The sequence below is a fragment of the Drosophila obscura genome, unplaced genomic scaffold, assembly GCF_018151105.1.
Source record: "Drosophila obscura isolate BZ-5 IFL unplaced genomic scaffold, ASM1815110v1 contig_84, whole genome shotgun sequence".
Lineage (NCBI taxonomy): Eukaryota > Metazoa > Arthropoda > Insecta > Diptera > Drosophilidae > Drosophila > Drosophila obscura.
Genome location: NW_024542877.1, coordinates 1,165,178 through 1,184,717, shown reverse-complemented (window position 1 = coordinate 1,184,717; position 19,540 = coordinate 1,165,178). Strand labels below are relative to the sequence as shown.

General features: G+C 50.6%; 3 protein-coding genes across 3 annotated transcripts; 2 read left to right on the top strand and 1 right to left on the bottom strand.

Annotated features, from left to right (window-relative positions):
- On the top strand, window positions 1-1,318 carry LOC111069001. Its single transcript, XM_022358876.2, is given in 3 exon segments — window positions 1-111; window positions 314-864; window positions 867-1,318. Coding segments are annotated over 2 exon segments (594 nt in total). The 5' UTR covers window positions 1-111; window positions 314-479; the 3' UTR covers window positions 1,076-1,318.
- A 15,147-nt stretch (window positions 1,319-16,465) lies between these two features.
- Window positions 16,466-17,726, top strand: LOC111069060 (odorant receptor 1a). Its single transcript, XM_022358950.2, has 3 exons — window positions 16,466-16,950; window positions 17,003-17,606; window positions 17,661-17,726. Exons 1-3 carry the CDS (start codon window positions 16,466-16,468, stop codon window positions 17,724-17,726), a joined length of 1,155 nt encoding a protein of 384 aa, XP_022214642.2.
- A 466-nt stretch (window positions 17,727-18,192) lies between these two features.
- Window positions 18,193-19,301, bottom strand: LOC111068977. Its single transcript, XM_041595828.1, is given in 3 exon segments — window positions 18,193-18,814; window positions 18,872-19,258; window positions 19,260-19,301. Coding segments are annotated over 3 exon segments (936 nt in total). The 5' UTR covers window positions 19,284-19,301; the 3' UTR covers window positions 18,193-18,289.
- Window positions 19,302-19,540: the final 239 nt, after the last annotated feature.

Below are 19,540 nucleotides of genomic sequence, written 5' to 3'. Positions count from 1 at the left end.
ATTCGATTTTTGTGCCCATCGAAACGCGGTGTCGTCAGTGCTTTCGATTGAGTGCTGCTGCTGCCTCCTTTCAACCTCTCTCACGCTCCTTTTTGAGAGTTTCAGTTGCAGGTGAGTGCAGTCTGCTGTCTGCTGGCCGGTTTGCTGTTGGCTAAGACCACAGTAAACTGTGCCCGAGAATGCCCGAGAATACTCTCCGGTCCCTCAGACATTTCTCCCAAGTCTAAGCTAAAATTAAATTAAAATTATTTTGAGCTGAATTGCAAGGGTAACTTTAATGAGCACCCTGTATCCCCTTTCCTTTTGTTCTCAGCAATATGCAAGCCTGTGGCTCACTACTTTCATAGCCACTGATCGAACCAAAGAGGACGAATTGAGCGGGAACTTAGCTGGAGCAAATACCTGAATAGGGAAAGCCGTCGAGTGGAAAGAAGAGAAGAGAAGAGAAGAAGAGAGGAAGAGTTCGTTAGCCGTTAGCCATGGGCAAGAAGGGCAAGGGAAAGAAGGGCAAGAAGGGCAAGAGGAAGACCGCAGCTGTTGCACCAGTCGCAGCGGAGCCCTGTCCGACATGCCCGGAGTTACCCAAGGTCATGTCGCCGCTGGATCCATGCCCGGAGTCCAGCGGCCCCCACGATGTGGTGCGCGCCCAGCCCAATCACTATCCGGCCCTGCTGCGCATACCCGAGACGATGGCGGTGGTGGGGTCCGAGAACGGGTGCTACGACAGCATCTGCAAGCTGCTGCGCGCCGGCTTCCGGTGTGCGGAGCGCGTCTTCGTGATGGCGCCCTGGGGCAACTACGTGGTCTTCCGCTACCACAACAACAGCGACTTCATTTACTTCCTGTTCGACGGTTGCACCTGCGACGTAACCGATTCCGGTACTTGGACCTGAGCTGCGGCACCGCCGGCTTCCTATTCTTCGACAACATGCACGACGTCATCAGCTACATCATCCAGTCGCGCAAGACGCGCCTCTACCTGGAGAATCTCAACAAGATCGCCATCGACCAGATCGTGGAGGAGTACGGCGCCGTCACCTACACCCAGAAGGCCAAGTGCATGCGGTTCGCATAGGCAGCCCTCCGCCCACCCGAAGAGGGGGAAACTAAAGAGACCTGAACTGAACCTGAGACTGAGCCTGAGACTGAACCCCCCCCTGCAACAGCCGAAAGAAGCCCAAAGAACATTGAACATTGAATACAGCCCAAGCAAAACACACACAGAAATTAATACTGATTATAATTTGAATACACACAGCTACTCAGTGAATCGAACTTGCCTGAATTTACAACAAATATACTATAACGAGTGGTTTAATCATTGGCAGCTTTTTGTTGGTTTGTGGGTGAAATAATAATTTATGGAACATTTTGAACTGAATTAATTCCCATTAAAACTCTTGCAGCTTCTTTATTCTTTATTGGAATACATACAAATAAATGACTGTAGCCAGTGTCTATGTCTGTGTCTTTGTACCTATATATATATAATATATATTATATATGTAAATATGTATGTACGTGCATGGTGCTCGTTTATCCGTATCCAGTTGGTCGTTCAAGCAATCCAAAGACATCCGCCTTGCTGCTGGCGGGAGATCTGGGATTGGGCAAGAGAACAAAGCGCAAACAAATTAACCGGACAATGGCCACTGACTTTTAGCCCCCCTCGACTGACTGCACAGGCGCTGGAGCGTGAAAGCGTTTCAGAGCTTTTCTACGGAGACTGCGGAGAGCGGACTGCGGACAGCGGAAAGCGGACTACAGACTGTGGAACAAGCCAAGTGGATAATTGTGTGGCACTCTAGCGATGTTACTTTAAATACTTCATGAGGCCAGATTCCACTTAGGGCGATACTTCTGGGCATCCTTCACAGATTAATTTCACTCGGCTTGTTCCGCTTATAGAAGAACTAGACAGGATAGTACGAAGATAATACTTACCAATCGAATGTATCGCTTCAAAATTTCAATTACTTTTGCAGAGTTTTCCTATATGAAATGAGTTGGCTTGGTGAGCCCTCTGGTATGTTGGGGATGAAGCTGAAAAGAGTTCAGCGGAAGAGTTCAGGGACGAGTGCGACGAGTGGCCACTCCACTCGCTGAACATCTCAATCCATTAGCTGCCACAGCTGTAGCTGTAGCTGTGTATCTGCATTTGCAGCTTCTGCATCTAATGTACAATATCTGTAGCTGTATCTGTATCTGTAGCTGTTTCTGTATCTTTATCTGTAGCTGTATCTGTATCTGTTTCGGCTACGGCTTCGCTGTTGGTTTCTTTCGCTTGCAAGAGCAACCTTGCAGCTGTCTGTCTCTCTTGCCCGTCTCTCTGTCGCTGTCTCTGTGTGTTGAATGTGCACTTTTGTGGGACAGGGACAGGGACTGCCATGTAAAACCTTAATAAATAATTATCCAAAAGCAAGCGATCGCAGTCGCAGCTAATAAACAAATAGCATTTGGAGCAACAATGTTCAATGTCTCGAATGTCTTTCAAGCAGAGCACCGACAAGCCCCGCAGACAGATGCCTCGTACCTCAAATGAAATCCGCACCGAATGAATCGCTCAACGCTCAAGTATATCAGTCCCCCTCCCGTCCTCGGTGGCTGCACGGGGATTTTGGAGCAATTGATTTCTTGAGGCAAGTCAAGCTGCGCTGAGCTCGTTAATTAAAACAACAATCACTGCACCATGGGACAAACGACAGCAGCAGGCAGCAGGCAGAAGACAGCAGACAGCAGACAGATCACAGAAGACCTCCGCTGGCCCACACGAGGGACGCTACTCGAGTTGCACTCGAGCTGCCAGCCGCACCGACTGTTAGGCCGTTAGATTGTAATTGAGAAGAACTTGTTTGCGATACTCGTACTCCGTACAAGATTCGGCCATAGACACAGACACAGTTAGAGATACAAATGCAGACAGACCAAAGGCAGGCAGGCAGGCAGGCAGGCAGGCAGGCGCCTCTTCTCATTCAAAGTCCCCACTGTGCGTAGGATGCTGTGGCAGCTACTGAAATGCTGGTTAATTGCAATCATTTGCCGCACCACAGAAATGGCCATAAATCCATACCCCCAAGCAGACACTAAATGCAAATTCTGTGTGTGTTTACTCCGTTCTGCTCTGGCTTTGGCTTTGGCTTTGGCTCTGTCTCTAACTCTGACGCTGGCTCTGCATCAAATAGAATAGAATAGATCCGAATGTGCATCACAGCTGATGCCGAGTCAGACAATGTCAAATGTTTGCCACTCGATTTAGATAGAGAGATATCGCTGACATGAGCACGAATAACTTGATTATGGAGTAACTAGACCCAATCAGCATTGAATTTTTCTTCAGATTTGTGACCCGTACAACTGGTTCACCGCAAAGATATAGCCCCCAGAGCTGCAGCAGTCGCTTCTTCGGCAGCCAGCTAACATTTTCACCGTGAGTATTTTCTTGGGGGGACTTTTAGCGCTTCTTTCACATTGAATTGATGGTCGACTGAAGACAAACAGCCTCGGCAAAACGGAAGCTCATTAGGCTTTGTTGCCAAACGAGACGTGGCCCGCGGTCCGTTAGCCAGATGATCTCAGCCACGCGGCCACTGGGCCCAAGTGAAGACGCGACTTTGTCCCAGCCACTGTCGCAACGGGCTAATTAAACATTTTTTGGGGCCAGTGGCTGGGGTTTGGGTTGGGGCCGGCGTCAGTCCCACGTCAATAGAAAATAATAATAAAATGGCAAATATTTACGCAAAGCGATCCGAAAAGACATTGAAATGCAGACAAAGACAAGCGCAAGCGCAAACAGGCAAACAAGCAAGCAAAATGGGTAAAAATATTACACAAAAAATACGAAAATTATTCAGCAGCATTTTGTTACAAATCGCGATAAGCGGCAGCCCAAACACGACGACGACAACAACAACAACAACAACGACGACGATGGCGACAGGCCGCCGCGTTGCAGCGTTGCAGAGTTACAGAGTTCAGAGTTGAAATATGAAGAGCAGCTCTGTGGCATGCAACATGCTGCCTTGTTGTTGTGGCTGCTGCCATTGTTGCTGCACGCGAAGAAAATGCCAGTTATTGTGGAAAAGCAAAGCACTCGCGCAGCATCTCTTTCAGAGTCCTGCCGATTGAACACTCTCCCTCTAAATGGAGCCTTCAGTTTGATAAAACTCGTGGAACGAAGCCCTGCCTCGGAGCCCTGGGCTTTTATTAAAAGAAAAGTAGAGTTCAAGCCTTTACCTGGAATAAATCAATAATCAAAATAACCCAGCAGAATTTAATAATCTGTAAATCATTTGCATATAAAATAAATACATTAAGCTTTAGCCGCTAATAGCAATTATATCTTGCAACTGTCTGCCCTCAGGGAACATGTTTCCCTTTATTTTTTGCCAGTGTACGAGATGCTCTGGCCGAGTGACCCGCGCGTCTGAGCCTCTGTTCGAGTCGCCAGCGCAGTCTTTAGGTCTGAGTCTCCGAGCCGCACCTCTTTGGCTCACACTCTCCTAGCGGCCGACCGCCGACTGCCGACTGACTCAATCTCGATCTGCAATGATTTGCAATTGTCTTGCGTTTGGCCAGGCATTTGTGCTGTTATGCAAATTTATTCAGGCATTCTGTAGTCGCTGGGACTTGTCCTTGACATGTGACAGAGCGAGGAGACGGCCACAGATGTTCCCCTGGCTCCAGTTGCAGTTCCAGCTACAGCTGGAGCCTCAAAGCGAAGCACGGAAGCCGCACTGAGCTGCCACATTTGGCTGCAAAAACATTGTCCAGTCAATCTGTCAGTCCATCAGTTGGCCAGTCAGCGAAGGTGTCTTTTGGTTAGCATAATAAATGATTGTGCCAGAAATTCTTGGCTGCCACTTGGAGTCCACGTCGCGACGCGTCGATTGCCAAACGCATACAATTTTCCACAGAACTGGGACTTTTCCCTTTCCCTGCCCTCTCGCCCATTCCATTTGCTGCGTTGGCGTTGCGCATAATTTGTCTGCGAATAGTTTGTTGGCTCCGATTTCGTTCAGTTCAGCCCTCAGCTAGTCACCTCAGCTCAGCTCTGCCCCGCTTCGCCTGGCTTCGTTTCCTCACTTGAAAAGTCTGGCCAGAGAGTAGCAAATTGCTTCCTTATTTGTGTGTACAATGCGAGTACTCGAGCTGGCTGGCTGGCTGGCTGGCTGGCTCTGTATCTGTGCTTAAATGGGGAAAAATTGAAACCAATCAGCCAGCACCAACACATGCCTCAGGACAGTGGCTCGGGGAAGTGTGCGCACAGCCATGCAGCAATGTTCAGGAAGTTCAGAAAACTCTCCACATGCTTGGGTAATTATCGTAGTGCTCTGGCGATGCAAGATCAACAGATGCAGCTGGGAATATCGGGGGAAGGAATCGTTAAACATCGCTCTTAGGAATACAGAATAAAGCAAAGACAATGCAATAATGTTACCCCAAGCAAAGCGCATAGATTCGACTTGTTAACTAAAATATGAAACAGAAAATTACACACATAATTATGTCAGTTCCCCCCACAGTAGTGGCAAGTGTTTGCCCCCCATTGGCAGCATTATCGCCGCACCACAGACCACTGTGCCACAAAGTTGATCTGAGTTGAGGAATGTGTGGCCTGCACTTCCACATCCACATCCACTTCTGGCTCTGGCTCTGACTCTGACTCTGACTCTGCTATTGGCATCTCCCTCTGTCAAGTCATGCTGAGCCTGAGAGCTCTGACTTCTTGGCTGTGGCTGTGATCGGACTGCTGTGGGCGTTCAGTTTTTGGTTCAATTCGGTTCAATTGGCTCAGAGCTAACCGTTCGTTCACTTTTGGCCGCCCTCTAATCTTATCGCCCGAAATCGATCTCGAAAGCGAGTCCAAGAACCCCACTGAATGGTGGGTGCGCCCACCCACCCTACCCCCCACAACTACCCTCTGGCCCGCTCTCAGAATGGGCACAATGGATGCTTGGCGGTTGGATAGATTATCGCGCTCTTCGAGTGGGCCTCAGTCCGCTGTCCACTGTCCGCTGTCCCATCGTACATCAATCAATCACACTCGAGTCGGCAATCAATGCGGGGGACATTGTGGAGGCTTGTGGGTGAAAAGCCAAGTACCGGGGGGGTGCCTAGCAGAACGCAATTAAACGGTAATGGAAACTTAGTTTAATGGCAATTGTTGGTAATTTGTTGGGCCGAATGGGCCGCTGTGTTGCTGTTGCTTTCGGCTTGCCTCTGCTCTGCTTCTGCTCTGTGATACGGCGGGGACTCGTATTGATCGCTCTCTGTATCGATGGCGCGATAATGCTTACCTTGAGATCATCGATGGTGGGGGGGGCTCTAATTGAACGGAGCCAGAGCCCCTCCCATTCACCCCCACCCCAGAGCCAGCGGCTGGGATCGGCTGTGATCCGTTTAAATGTACAATTTGTACGGCATGTCCGATTGATTGACTGCAAATGTTTTTCTGGCTTCTTTTGTCTTGTCTATTTATTTATTGACTTTTGTTTCTGTTTTTATTACGTGTATGGGTATGGGTACGGGTGCGGGTGCGGGTGCGGGTACGGGTACGGGTACGGGTATGCCCAAGTCATTCAACTGTCTGTCTGTCTGTTTGTCTGTCCACCTCGTATGTACTCGTATTTATGTGTCCCGCGTGGTTCGCTGACATTTGGCTTGAAAGTCAAGGTTAGTGCTGTGCGGTGCGGTGCGACGCCGCGCAATCGTGTAAGCCCAACGAAATTGTCAATTTGGCTTACATTGGGCATCGATCAATGATCTACGCTATCTACGATCGGCGATCGGCGATCGGCATTCAACAATCAAGAATCGGAATCGAATTCTACGCTGGCGATGCCATTTGGCCGGGCTGCTGCCACTCACATTTCGCTGGCATTTGACAGCCAGCTGTGACAGTCTCAGGACATTTATTATGCGATATGCGATTGCGATCTGCGATCTGCAATCTGCGATCTGCGATCACTGATCTTACATCTATCAGCTATCAAATGCCCAATCTGTGTTCTGTTCTCCAATCGTCAGACTGTGTGTGGGGCTGCTGCACATGCCACATGTCAATGGCCGGGACACTGAATGTCAGTCCCAGTCCAGCAGATTGATCTTTGCATCATTTGACGGATCAGATCATCGCTGGCTGTTGGCTGTTGGCTGTTGGATGGATATTCTTTGAATTATGATCGCTGATTACTGCAACAGTTGCAAAAACCTTATGACTTGCAAAGTTCAGCTGTCTGTCTTGATCTCATCTTGATCGAATTGATCGGCTGGCTGGCTGCTGCTGCTGCTGGCATTGATCGCTTCAAATGAAATTGTTCCCAGCTTCATGCAGCTGCGAACCTTGAGCCGCACAAAGGTATCGCAGTCGAGGTATTCCTCAAAAGCCGCCAACAAAAGTGCCACAAAACAAAACAAAAACAACAGAAGAAAACCTCTCGCGTCCAAACAAAAAAGGGGTAAATTTCCGTGCTACACGAATTGCGCAAAAGCGAAAAACATTTGCAACAATGTGGCAAACAATTTGCCAGGCCACACGATCCGCCTTGGACAAGATCCATCACTAGGGATGGGACAGAGTATCCCCAGCAAGCGATAAAACTATCGCAAAATAATGCTTCACATTTGATACAGGGAAGGAGACTTGTAGTATGCCCCAGCGGATCGGTTGGGTGGCTATTGCAGGGCTCTTTTCTATATGGGCGAGAACTGTAGAAGGATGGACAGGGACCCTTCATGCACTTGATCCCCTTGATCCATTAAATACTACCGATGCCGATGCCGATGTCTAGGCAATGTTATCCCTCGATTCTGGTTACCAAAATGAACTTCCTTTTACATTTTAGCTTCTTCTGCCCTTAGGCCGCTGCTCCTTCATCGAGTGCCCTGCTTTGTGCCCTGTTCTTCTGCCCCTGCCACGCTCCTGTGTCGGCTGTCGGAAACGGAGGTGTGGGGGGCGGTGGGCGGTGTGCGGGTCGTGTGCCTCATAACCCATTTTGTCTCGAAAAATGCCTTGCCAGCGAACGGCGTGCAGCTTTCTGACTGAGGTTTCTTTGGCAATATTTTGACTTGACATTTGGCCATGCCTGGCTCTCAGGCGAATGTCTGTCGGTGTGGCAAGTGGCAAGAGGCAAGTGGCCGGTTCCCGCTGCCGATCCCGCTGCAGCTCCCCTGGGCCGGGTCGCAGTCGCTCCTTTGTCTTGTCCCATTTAACATTTTGGCACGCCGAGTGCCATCGAAGTGGCAAACCGAGCTAAGGCCGAGTCTGTGGCACCACAGTCTCTGGCAGCACAGTCTCTGGCAGTCTCTGCGTTCCATCGCTGTGAGTGGTGCGGCAGGGGGGGAGGGGCAACAGTTGGGGGCACGGCACGTTGACAGACAACGACGAATGTTTCCATTTGGAAGAGTTTGTGCCCTTTCACGTTTGCCGACAAATGCCAGGCAGCGGCTCAGCCCCGCTCTACCCCCCAGCCCCCAGCCCACAGCCCACAGCCCACATATAAATTAATCGGAGACGCCTTCCGATCCCCTCCTGACCCCGCTTCCAACCTATTCACATTTCGAAGATGGCAAGCAGCAGCATTATATTATATTATGAGCAAGGAGGGGACGTAGATTGGGGCTGTGCCGCAGCTGGGGCAGAGCTGCTGCTTCTGTTGTTGCAGTGGCAAGCGGCAACCGGCAACCAGCAACCAGCAAGCGGCAGCCTGCAACTTCGGTTCTATTGTTTCGGTCTCAGTTTCGTTCATAGATTGGATTTTTGGTTATTGTGGTTACCTTTGCCTGCTTTATGCGCTTCATGCAACATTAGTCAATGACACTCGCCGATGGCTGCTCGGCTGCTTGGCTGCTTGGCTGCTCGGCCGCTTGGCTGCTCGGCCGCTTCGCTTGCAACATCATCTTGCGTCAGCCGCTGAAATGATTATATATATTCGCTTCTTTATTTCAGCTTTCAAAGGGTACCACGACTACGAACAGAGGCTTGCAACGCGCAGCCCCGAGAAGGAAGACTCACCTGCTGATCTGCACTACAGCTGGCAATATATGCCGATCATGGAACCAAGCATCGCCAAGGGTATCCAGCCCTCTGTTTTTAATTCTTTGTGTGTGTGTGTGGCAGGAAATATTTGGGATTGCTGCAGATGCAGATGGCGATGATGATGCTGATGATGCTGATGGCAACTTCTGATGGAAGCGATGACAGTGGTGTGGCAGTTGGGCAACCCCCAACTGACAGACGAGTGCCGAGTGCTGAGGTAATTTTTATGTAGTAACAACCAGCAGCAACAGTAGCAAAAGCTAATTAGCACCATCAGGCAACCAACCAAGCAACCAAGCAACCAAGCAACCGGCCGATGCCACATAATGCAAATTCAAATTAATTGCACATTAGCGAAATGAAATGAAATGAAATCACATGACAGGAAGCCAGCGACATCGGCCACAGCAGCAGCAGCAGCAGCCAAGTTTCTCTCGTTCGCTGATTGCAAATTGTGAAAAATTGCCAACTAGCCACACACCACAGCAGGGAGATCGGAGGAGACTGCAACGGCGACTGGGATGGTAACTTGCGGGTAGTTTACGCGCTTTTGGCCAACAGGAAACTCGTTTGTTACTGCACTTCCCTTACACCATTCCACTGGCAGACCCCTTGACGCAATGCCATGCAATCGAATCGAATCGAATCGACTCGACTCGAGCCGAATGCAATTGCAGCTCCGTCTTCGTGCTTTCCTTTTTGTGTTGCGCATTTCACTCTTCTCTGCTCTGCTTTGCTCTGCTCCTCTCTGCTCCTCTCTGCTCCTCTCTTCTCTTCTCTGCTCTGCTCTTTTCTTGGCTTTCCTTTGCGTTGCGTTGCATCTTTTCTCGCGTGCACTGAGCGCAAAAGTTTGCCCATCCATTGCAGTAGAAATGTGCAAATTCTGGCATAAAGTTTCCAAATTTATTGATTTCTATTTTCTAGCATGCGAGAGCGTAGTAAATAATATTGAAACAGCCTGCAGCTGGGCGTCCAAAGCATTCTGCGGCAGAGTCCGCAGTAATGTGGGGGGGATCTATGCCCAAAAGTTACTTTGGCATGTCAGAATTATGAGTTTTTCCATATGGGATTACCCCCAGCCATGGGGGCTGGGTCTCATAAATGCCAATCACCTTTTATCCCCTGTCGCACGATATCCTTCGCGCGGTTTTGCCATCTGTTTCTTGGAGTGTGTCGTCCTGGTTGACACATCTTGTCAATTGCCATGATTATGTTGTCTCTGCTGCTGCTGTCTGTTGCAGTTGTTGCTGCTGTAGCTGCTGTTGCAGTTGTTGCTTTTGCACTCATAACTAAACCTGGCAAATGCATTGGACTGGCCGGCAAGTGAAATTGGTTTCGCTTTCCACCTAAAAGCGTGCGACTTTTCTTTTTTCTTTTTTTTGTTGTCTCGAGTGCTTTCGGTTTTGTGGGCTCCTTCCACTGCAGCAGCAGCAGCAACATTGATTTCCTCTTTCATGGCCGGTTGGGGCTGCTGTTGCTGGTGCCGGGGCTGAAGTGAAGCTGTTTCTGTGGCTGTTGAGGTTGTAAAATGTTTCCTGCTCCGCAGCAAATCGTGCGGGTACCCAAACGGTTGTTTGGACTGGTATGTTGGGGGGAATGCTGCTTGGAAATTGTCAACATTTGGCGAGTATTTTTCAATTTGCATGCCAGCAGCAAAGCAACAAAGACAATTTCACTTTCGCTCTCACCGAAACCGAATGACTCTCATCCCAGCAGTCGACATCTTTTGGCCAAATTGGCAGTTTTCTTTCACTCTCACTCTCACTCGCTCACCCTCTCTCTCTCTCCTTCGCCAGTTGCTCCTTGCTGCTTGCTGCTTGCTCCTCGCACTCACTCTCACCCGTCCCGCCATGCTCGTGCACTGGCAACTGACATGTCGGCAGCTATGTATGTGCAACCCTTATGGAGTGGGTCCAATTAGGTTATCAAACCATTCTTGTAGCGGCCATTGAACACGTCAAACTGCAAGCGAAAGTACCGACTGCTCAATGCGAATGCATGTGCCCAAGGAGAGAACATGGCACATTGAGGTGTGTCCCCCCCAATGGGGGCACATTCAGCAGAAGAGTGCCGTCTCCTGGATGATCCATATCCGCTACCTGCCAGGAGTGCAGCAGCTAAGCAAGCCACTTGGGGTGTGGTCCAGCCACTGGGATCGGGGGCTCACATGTACTTCATTTAGATATGGGGGGACGATAAGTCTTGTGGCGCAAACACAAGAAGGTAGCAGGCCAAGCAGACAGACAGAGAGAGAGAGAGAGAGAGAGTGAGGTCGAGTTTGTGTCTTAAGTCTTTCGTTTTGCGAAATTCCCTCCGTCTGGCAGCGGGGCATCGGCTCGTTAAACAACCGCAACAGCAACAGATCGAACGGAGCTTGCTGCCCCGCTGCCCCGCTGCCACGCTCGTACCGACAAGAGGAGCCATAAAGCATGGAGCATCTTCAATAAATTTCATGCAGCTGCCGACAAGATAAAGCTGTAGAAATTATACAACAAAATCAATTGCAGCTCGCTGGATGCTGCTGTCACTGCTGCTGCTGGCTGCTGCTGCCTCTTTGAGGCTTTCGCTGCATGCCGACATCTGTCTTATATAATAACAATAATTGACATGAGTAATCATTATTATCGCTTGTTTGAACAATGACCATTAACACTTTGCCGCTTTTGTTGCACTCCGAAGAACTGCGGAGGGGAAATGCTTTGCGTAATGCCAAGTCAAGTGAACGCTGAGGAACGCTGCTCAAGGAAGTGCTCAAGTGGCTGCAGGGGAAAGACTCACGCGGAGCTTGGTTCCTTTTGTTCGAGTGCAAGACGCACTTTTCCATCGAGAGTGGAAAAGACTCGAGCCATAAGAGCGACACGTGCTAGCTGACTAAGCAGTTGACTGACTGACTGAATGACTGACTCATTGACATATCAAAGCGGGGCCCCCCAGCCCCCCAGGCCCCCCCCCCGTCACATTTCAAACTTCTGCACTAAGCGGACAAACGCTTTGCGGAGTCATCCGAACATCTGCGACATCTCAAATTTACAATTCCAATTGTGAAGACAACAAACGATGTCAAATGGCGGTAGGCCAAGCCAGGCCAGGCCAGGCCAGGCCTCGGTTCGGTTCGGTTCGAGCCACAAAGGAATGTGTTGCAATTGAAAATAATTGTTTATGCTTGGCATTAAAATCATTACAAAACGACGACAAATACCGCAATTGTTGCTCTGCCTCTGGCTCTTGTCTATGACTCTGACTCTGACTCCAGCTGTTGTTGCATTTGCTGCTTAAAATATTTCAAGTTTCCAGCATTAACATTGACAGTCTACAGGAGAGGCAACAGGCACCCAGGCAACGGCCAAACGAGAACTGCAAAATCAACATTAAACAATGAACGGTAGCCCGGCGACAGGGGCAAACAACAAATGAACAAACAACTAGTTAAATGAGTTTGTGGCACGGATCTACGCACCGTGAGGGGCACACAAAATCTGCAAAGATCCTCGGCACAGCTTCAGGATTTGCCACCAAATGGCGGAGCGTGCTGGCAAAGCTGCAGCTACCAAAGATACGAACATAATTTATTAGCACTGCTTGTTGATGGGTAAACGAAACTAGAACAAAACGAAACGGAAATTCGAAGTGTGTGTGCCTCACACGGGGATAATCTTCGTCACGAATTGCCAGCAGCACTATTGAGGGATTGGCCATCAAGCGACAGACAATCGCTTCCTCCAAAGGGATGATGATGACAATGACGCTGGCTGCTGGCTGCTGGCTGCTGGCATGATGCAGATGCAGATGCAAAGTGCAGTCAAGGCGCACCGACAGAGCGCTGATGAGCAAGAGCTGAGCGCTGAGCGCTGATGACAAGTGACTGTGGCTCACAATTTATTTGCATTAGTTGGCAACAAAAGCCAGCCAGCGTTGGCCACGTATGCTAAGCCAAGCGACTAGACTATCTATCGACTGTGAAAGGCACAGACAGCGAACTTCAAAGTTCGTTGGCAAACAGAAGCCGCCACCAGCAAAGAAGTCATAGAATGTGAGATGAAGAGGCAAAGCCAGCCAAAAGCATGACGACTCGACGCGACGCGACGCGACTCGACTCGAGACAGTTCAATTGTTCAGCCAAATATTTACCATTACTTAGGGCCCCAAGCAAAGGGCCAAAGAAGATCGTAAATGACAATGGGAATGGGAATGATCCAAGGGCCCATAAAGCAGCGCACCAAAAACGGGTGGGAGTGGGTCCAAGGCCCAAGGCCAGACACGGCATGCAAGAATATGATCTGTGAGCCAAAAAAGAACTGTTAAGGGATTGTGCATGCTGCGACGATCTCCATGTGGTTCTCGAACGGCAAAAGGATTGAATGTGATCCATTTGAGTGAAGGCCATGGCATTCTTGGACCGATATCGGTTTGGGCTAGTTCTATGCACTGGTAGAGGTTGCCACAGCCACAGTTACAGCTACAGCCACATCCACCCACCCACCGATACCGATACCCTCAGTCAGCTGTCGCCGTCTGTCACCTTAATGAGCGCTTAAATGCTAAATTAATGACAGCCTGCTGGTGGGGGAGATGGGGCGGGTCTCTGCCCCTGCCTTCCGGGCAGGGCTGCCTGCCTGCCTGCCTGCCAGCTGCTCTCGTGACTCCATGTGGGCCGACTCAAAATCATTTTCGCTCTCTCTCTCTCTGTCTGTGTGTGTAGATCTCTGTGTTCTTTCGTGTCAAGTGGCCATAGTTTTGGGCTTAGCCATAATTTTGTTTTCATTAACAATAAATTTCAATTAAGCTCACGATTTGTATATTCATAAAGTTTTCAGCGGCACGAAACGCAAATAGTCCAAAAAACACAAAACAGAAATAAAAAAAGAAGGAAAAACTTAACCAAAATAAGGCCAGAAACGACGGATTCCAGTGCCGTGAAGTGTGTGTGTAAACGTAAACGTAAACCTTTTCTGTTTCGGTTTCTGTTTCGATGTTGTGTGTGTTGGCTTGTCGCCAGATTTGTCCGAGTTGAAGTTTCTCAGCTGGAGTCAGAGATCTTATGCAGAGTTTCGTGGCCCGGGTTTATTAGCAACACGAGCAACCGTCGAAACAAGAGACCTCAGGCCGACAGCCCGTTGCCGTGTGGGTGTTCAAGTGTTTGCTCTGCTCTGCTCTGCGGCTCTCTGGACTTGCTGCTCCTATGGCACAAAGAATTTTCCGATTTTATTTTCGGTTGTTTTTTCCATTACTTTTGGCAGGGCGCGTTGACAAATGGCCTTAAAGAGCTGCCATATTGCCATATAGCTCTGTGTGCCATAATAGGAGTGCCCCTATGCGGCTTGACATTTGGTTACCCTCTACTGGGAGGGTACATAGACTCGACAGTCAAAGAGGTCACCTCACTCTCACCCTCAGCCTTCCCCTTACAAATCTATTCATCATTTGCACACCTTTTATTGGGTGCATGAAGCCACAATTATAATTGCAGTGCATTGTGCATATTAATTAATTAAATCATTTGCAAGTCGAATCCAATTGAATCGCCGCTGGCCCAGCCCATTAATTAGCTTAAATACCGCGCTGATTGGAGGACTCCCCACGGGGCTGGGCGTGCGCAAATATTCAATGCAAGAAGAGCCACCGACTGCATCGCTGCATTGGCTGAGACTCTGGCATTAGGTGTTGATTCTTGCATCAGTTCCGGATCGAACAAGTTACGGATTTTCCCACGATACACCATCGAAATGGGCGGCAATTGCTGGATAATTATCAATTATAATTGAATTTTGTATCAGGCCAGAGGCGAGCCACAGCCCGAGCCACAGCCCGAGCCACAGCCGCAGTTTTCCAATGCTTAGTTTTGTTCAGTTAATTGAAATACTTAGCCAAACAGATCGCTGCAATGGGAGTGAGTGTGCCCCTCGAACCAGATCTATCTGTCGGCATACGCACCAGATGGAAGTCGGGTGGCTTGGCTTTGGCATTCATATGTACACACACACATACACACACATACTTGTATGACTTGTGCCCCCGTCCGCGACTGTGGTGGAACCAAGACTAAGGTGAGGCCGTAAATTAAGTGCCAGCCTCCAAATGTCAAAACATATGCCAAAGTCGGGAATTGTGCGATAAAGAAACGCATTCAAAGACCCGCAAAGGCAGTAGCCAACTGCTCAGTGGCAGTGGCAGGGGCAGTACTGCCTGGGCCCACGGCAGTAAGAACCGCTAGCGGACAATGACCATGACTGAAGCTGAGACTGAGATTGAGACTGAGAGAGCGACTGGCACTGGGACTGGGAGTGCGAGTGCAGTGGCAGCATGTGGGGACCAAGACCAACCAGCAGTGAGGAAAGCCAGCGAGCAGTCGCTGCAGTGGGACCAGTCGTAAGACCAGCAGTAAAGTGTGGTACCGTTAGCCATGACGACTGCACAGTGGGACAAAGTGTGCGTGCAAGGAGACGTGTAGAAAAAGGACTGCAGACTGCAGGGCGCTCATTGCTGTGGCAGCTTGCGACCTACAACATTTCCTGAGATTAACATGGGAAAATATTTATATCCGGTAGTATTTTCTCTATAAAAAATAACCACCATATTAATGGATGCCAATAAAAATCATCCAAAGATTTAGAAAAATGCGAAAAAAAAAGAAACAAAAAGTTGAATGTGCGTCGGCCGGGAATCGAACCCGGATCAACTGCTTGGAAGGCAACTATGCTGACCATTACACAATTAGCCCCTTGGGGCTAATGGCAATGTATCCTAAATAAAGTGCCTGATTTCAGGATCAGATCTGCTTTGGTGAGTGAGCGAGGAAGAGAGTCGAACCATGATGATTACCATATTAAAATGGATTAGTTCTACTTTTTGTATAAGTGCGAATTGTTTTACACGCACACATTCAAATGCTCTGTAGCGCGGTCTCCCTACCCGAGCACAGCCGAACTTGAGAGCGACAGTCCTCGAGATTGTGTGCAGCCAGTTGTTGATCCGATCCGCATATATTTTATGTTAGCTTATTTTAAGTTTAAGGTAGGGATATAATAGCGTTGCAACTTTGGAGGGTCTTTGGGGGGAAATGGCGTATCGTTTGTTAATTAATTAATTACCATTGGTAGTCAGCCCCTACGGATGGACACATGATTTTTGTCCCACCACTGTGCCCCAGAGCTGCAGGGCGGCGAGACGCGATGCGCGGGCAGCGGCGCTGCTGTGTGTTGGCCTAGACGTTTAGACGGACAGACGCCCGAGGCATATAATTAAATCATTTGCCCGGCCCGGCCCGGCCCGGCCAGGCCAAGTTTATCCGCTGTCCGGGGCGTGAGCGAAGGCAACGCAAATGGTATAGTAAATGGTATTTATGGGACCAATTAAGCCAAAGAGTTTTCCACAACTTTTCCTTTGACATCCTTTGGTGGAGCCCACTCAGTGGGCTCACTTGGAATCGACATGTTCAACCTGCTGGCCGCGTCTCTCGCGGATCTGTGGACGCAACGGTTCACCTTTGCGGCCATGGGCCTCGACCTGCAACCGGTGACGGCCGCTGGCGAGGGAGTTCTGCGCCGGCCCATCCTGTACGGTGTCATGGTGCTGGCCACCAGCTTCGAGCTGTGCACCGTGTGCGCCTTCATGGTGCAACACCGCCACCAGATCGTGCTCTGCTCGGAGGCGCTGATGCACGGCCTTCAGATGATCTCCTCGCTGCTCAAGATGACCATCTTCCTGGCCAAGTCCGGCGATCTGATCGCGCTCATCCACCAGCTGCAGGAGCCCGCACCCAGCCGAGTGGTCCGTCGCGGCCAGATGCTGGCTGCCGTCTACTTCCTGATGTGTGCCGGGACGAGCGTCTCCTTCCTGCTGGTGCCGCTGGCCCTTACCATGGTGCGGCTCTGCCAAACGGACCGGTTCGAGCCAGTCACCTCTTTTCGTGTGCTGTAAGTGGGACAGTGAGTAAGGCCATCGGCTCAGATAATTTTCCCTCCCCAGACTGCCGTACGATGTGACCCAGCCGCATGTCTATGCACTGGACTGCTGCCTGATGGTCTTCGTGCTGGCCTTCTTCTGCTGCTCGACGACTGGCGTGGACACTCTATACGGCTGGTTCGCCCTGGGCCTGAGCTCCCACTACCGCCGCCTCACCGCCCAGCTGCAGCAACATTTGCTCCACTGCGACCCAACTCGCCAGGACCTGGGCCTGCGCGAGCTGTTCGCCCAGCACGCGCGTCTGCTGGCCCTGGTGGCACGCTTCAACGCGGCCTTCCGGGCGATCGCCTTCGTCGAGGTGCTGGTCATCTGTGTGCTCTACTGCTCCGTCATCTGCCAGTACATCATGCCGCACACGGACCAGAACTTTGCCTTCCTCGGCTTCTTCTCGATGGTGGTGACCACGCAGCTGTGCATCTATCTCTTTGGCGCCGAGCAGGTGCGCCTCGAGGCGGAGCGCTTCTCGCGCCAGTTGTACCAGGTGATGCCGTGGCAGGGCCTCTGCCCCAGCCATAGGCGGCTGCTGCTGCTGCCCCTGCAGCGTGCCCAAAGGGACATGGTGCTGGGCGCCTACTTCTTTGATCTGGGCAGGCCGCTGCTCGTTTGGGTGAGTCACAGAGGCAGCAATTCAGTCTGACCTTTCATGGTGTTCACTCGACAGATATTCAGGACGGCGGGCTCCTTTACCACACTGCTAAATGCGCTCTATGCCAAGTACGAGACCTGAGGCCTGAGGAGAGCGAGAAAATAAAACTCAACTTGGTGGGTTTTTATTTCGTTTTTATTTAGGTTTAAGATTACATTTAAGAGCTGATTGGTTTTGTCGATTTCTCGCTTTTATGTACACACACACATAACTAAATAATTATGCTCAATTAGACAAAAAATACATTACATTAGATACGCATATAAGATATACAGAGATATATAGTAGACTACGGGCTAAGATTACGAATTAACAACTGATGCGGACAGACTTTACAAAAAAAATATAAGGATACATTTGCATGGGATGGGATGGGAATGGTTTGCAGATTGGGTTAGATTGAAGATTGAACTCTTGAGGCGTGGCAGTGGCTGGGCAGTGGAATGAAGCAGAACTTTGTTGGGGGTCTTGGGGCAACTCGAGAGGGGATCTTAAGAGTTAGGCTTGCGATCGATTTGTGGGGTTTTGCTTTGTTGTTGCAGTTGCATTTGCATTTTTTCTGGAAATAAAATAAATAAATCTAACAGTGGAGAGAAATGGAAATGATTCGCCTGCTGGCACCGGGAGGGGCGGGGCGCAGGCACTTAGCTGAGGGCCAGCAGCGGCTCCAGGTCGAGGGGATCCGCCTTGGGACTCGCCTTCTTGCGGTAATTCTTCTGCAGCTTCGTCTTGGCCAGCTTGGTCTTGGACTTGGAGCTGACCTTGGCCTTGCCAGCGAATTGTCCAGGCGACAGCCGCTTGAGGGCCGCCTCCTCGAGTGCCTTTTCGCGGTCGAGCAGCTCCAGCTGCTCAAAAATGTTCTTCGGATGTGGATGCGTGCTGGGTGCGGTGGCATTCTTGGCCGCATACACCACCACGAACTGGGAGAAGGCCGAGTCCGCCGGTGTGTTGATGTCGGCAAAGTCCCGGAAGTTGGCGAACTGCTCCTCGGGGTAGGTGTACTTCTGGACGAAGCCCTCGCTGGGCCGGCCGTGTCCGTTGTTGGCGTCCCCGTAGATGTAGTCGCTGTTGTCTTCCGGATGGTAGGGCATCTCCTCCTCCGGATAGAAGGTGCCGCCCCTCAGCACGCCAAAGTCCCCGCTCCCCAGGATGCTGGCATCGAAGTTGCGCTGCTGCGGATGCAGCTGTGGCTGTGGCTGTGGCTGCTGCTGCGGATGTGGCTGCACCTGTTGCACCTGCTGCTGCTGCTGCTGCTGGGTGTGCTGTCCAGGCGCCAGTAGTGGCAGTGGCAGCGACAGGGGTGTGCTCTCCGAGACGGTTCCGTGTCCGTGTCCATGGCCGTGTCCCACTCCAAAGTAGGGCCGCGAGTGACCCAGCGGCGGTGCCTCGTGGTAGAACGGCGGATAGAAGTTTTGGGCCGCCTGGCTGTGCGAATCGGCGCCCACATCGGAGCGGGCCAGCAGCTTGGTGTTCGGATTGGCGATGGGTCGGAACTGCTCCTGCTCCGGCTCCTGCTCCTGCTGGATGGGCGCCTGGAACTGCCTGGGCTGCAGCTGGGTGGTGGGCGGCATGTGGAAGTGCTGCTCCTGGGAGCGCAGCACCGTGATCGGGGTTAAAGTCGTTCGGCTCCATCAGCATGTCTCCATCCTCCTCCGGGAACTCGGCTGCAAATGAAAAGAGAAATCAGTTAGAGATTTCACTGCTTCAGTAGTTTGGCATGTGGATATGCCAGATGAGCCCCACTGCCAGTGCCACTCGAGCCACAAGAGCTTTCTGCCCGCGGCTGCCTCGAGTGCTGTGTGCGGCGGTGCCGAGGAAGGCTCTTAATGTCTTTGTGTGATGTTTGAAATCGAGTGGTGAAATGTGTTGCCGAACATGTGTAAAGAGACTCAGGC

Bases quoted from the DNA above. Each gene is read 5' to 3' on its own strand.
- LOC111069060 (XM_022358950.2), top strand. From the start codon at position 16,466: ATGTTCAACCTGCTGGCCGCGTCTCTCGCGGATCTGTGGACGCAACGG. The intron at 16,951-17,002 runs GTAAGTGGGACA...TTCCCTCCCCAG, and splicing joins GTCACCTCTTTTCGTGTGCT to ACTGCCGTACGATGTGACCC. The intron at 17,607-17,660 runs GTGAGTCACAGA...TTCACTCGACAG, and splicing joins GCAGGCCGCTGCTCGTTTGG to ATATTCAGGACGGCGGGCTC.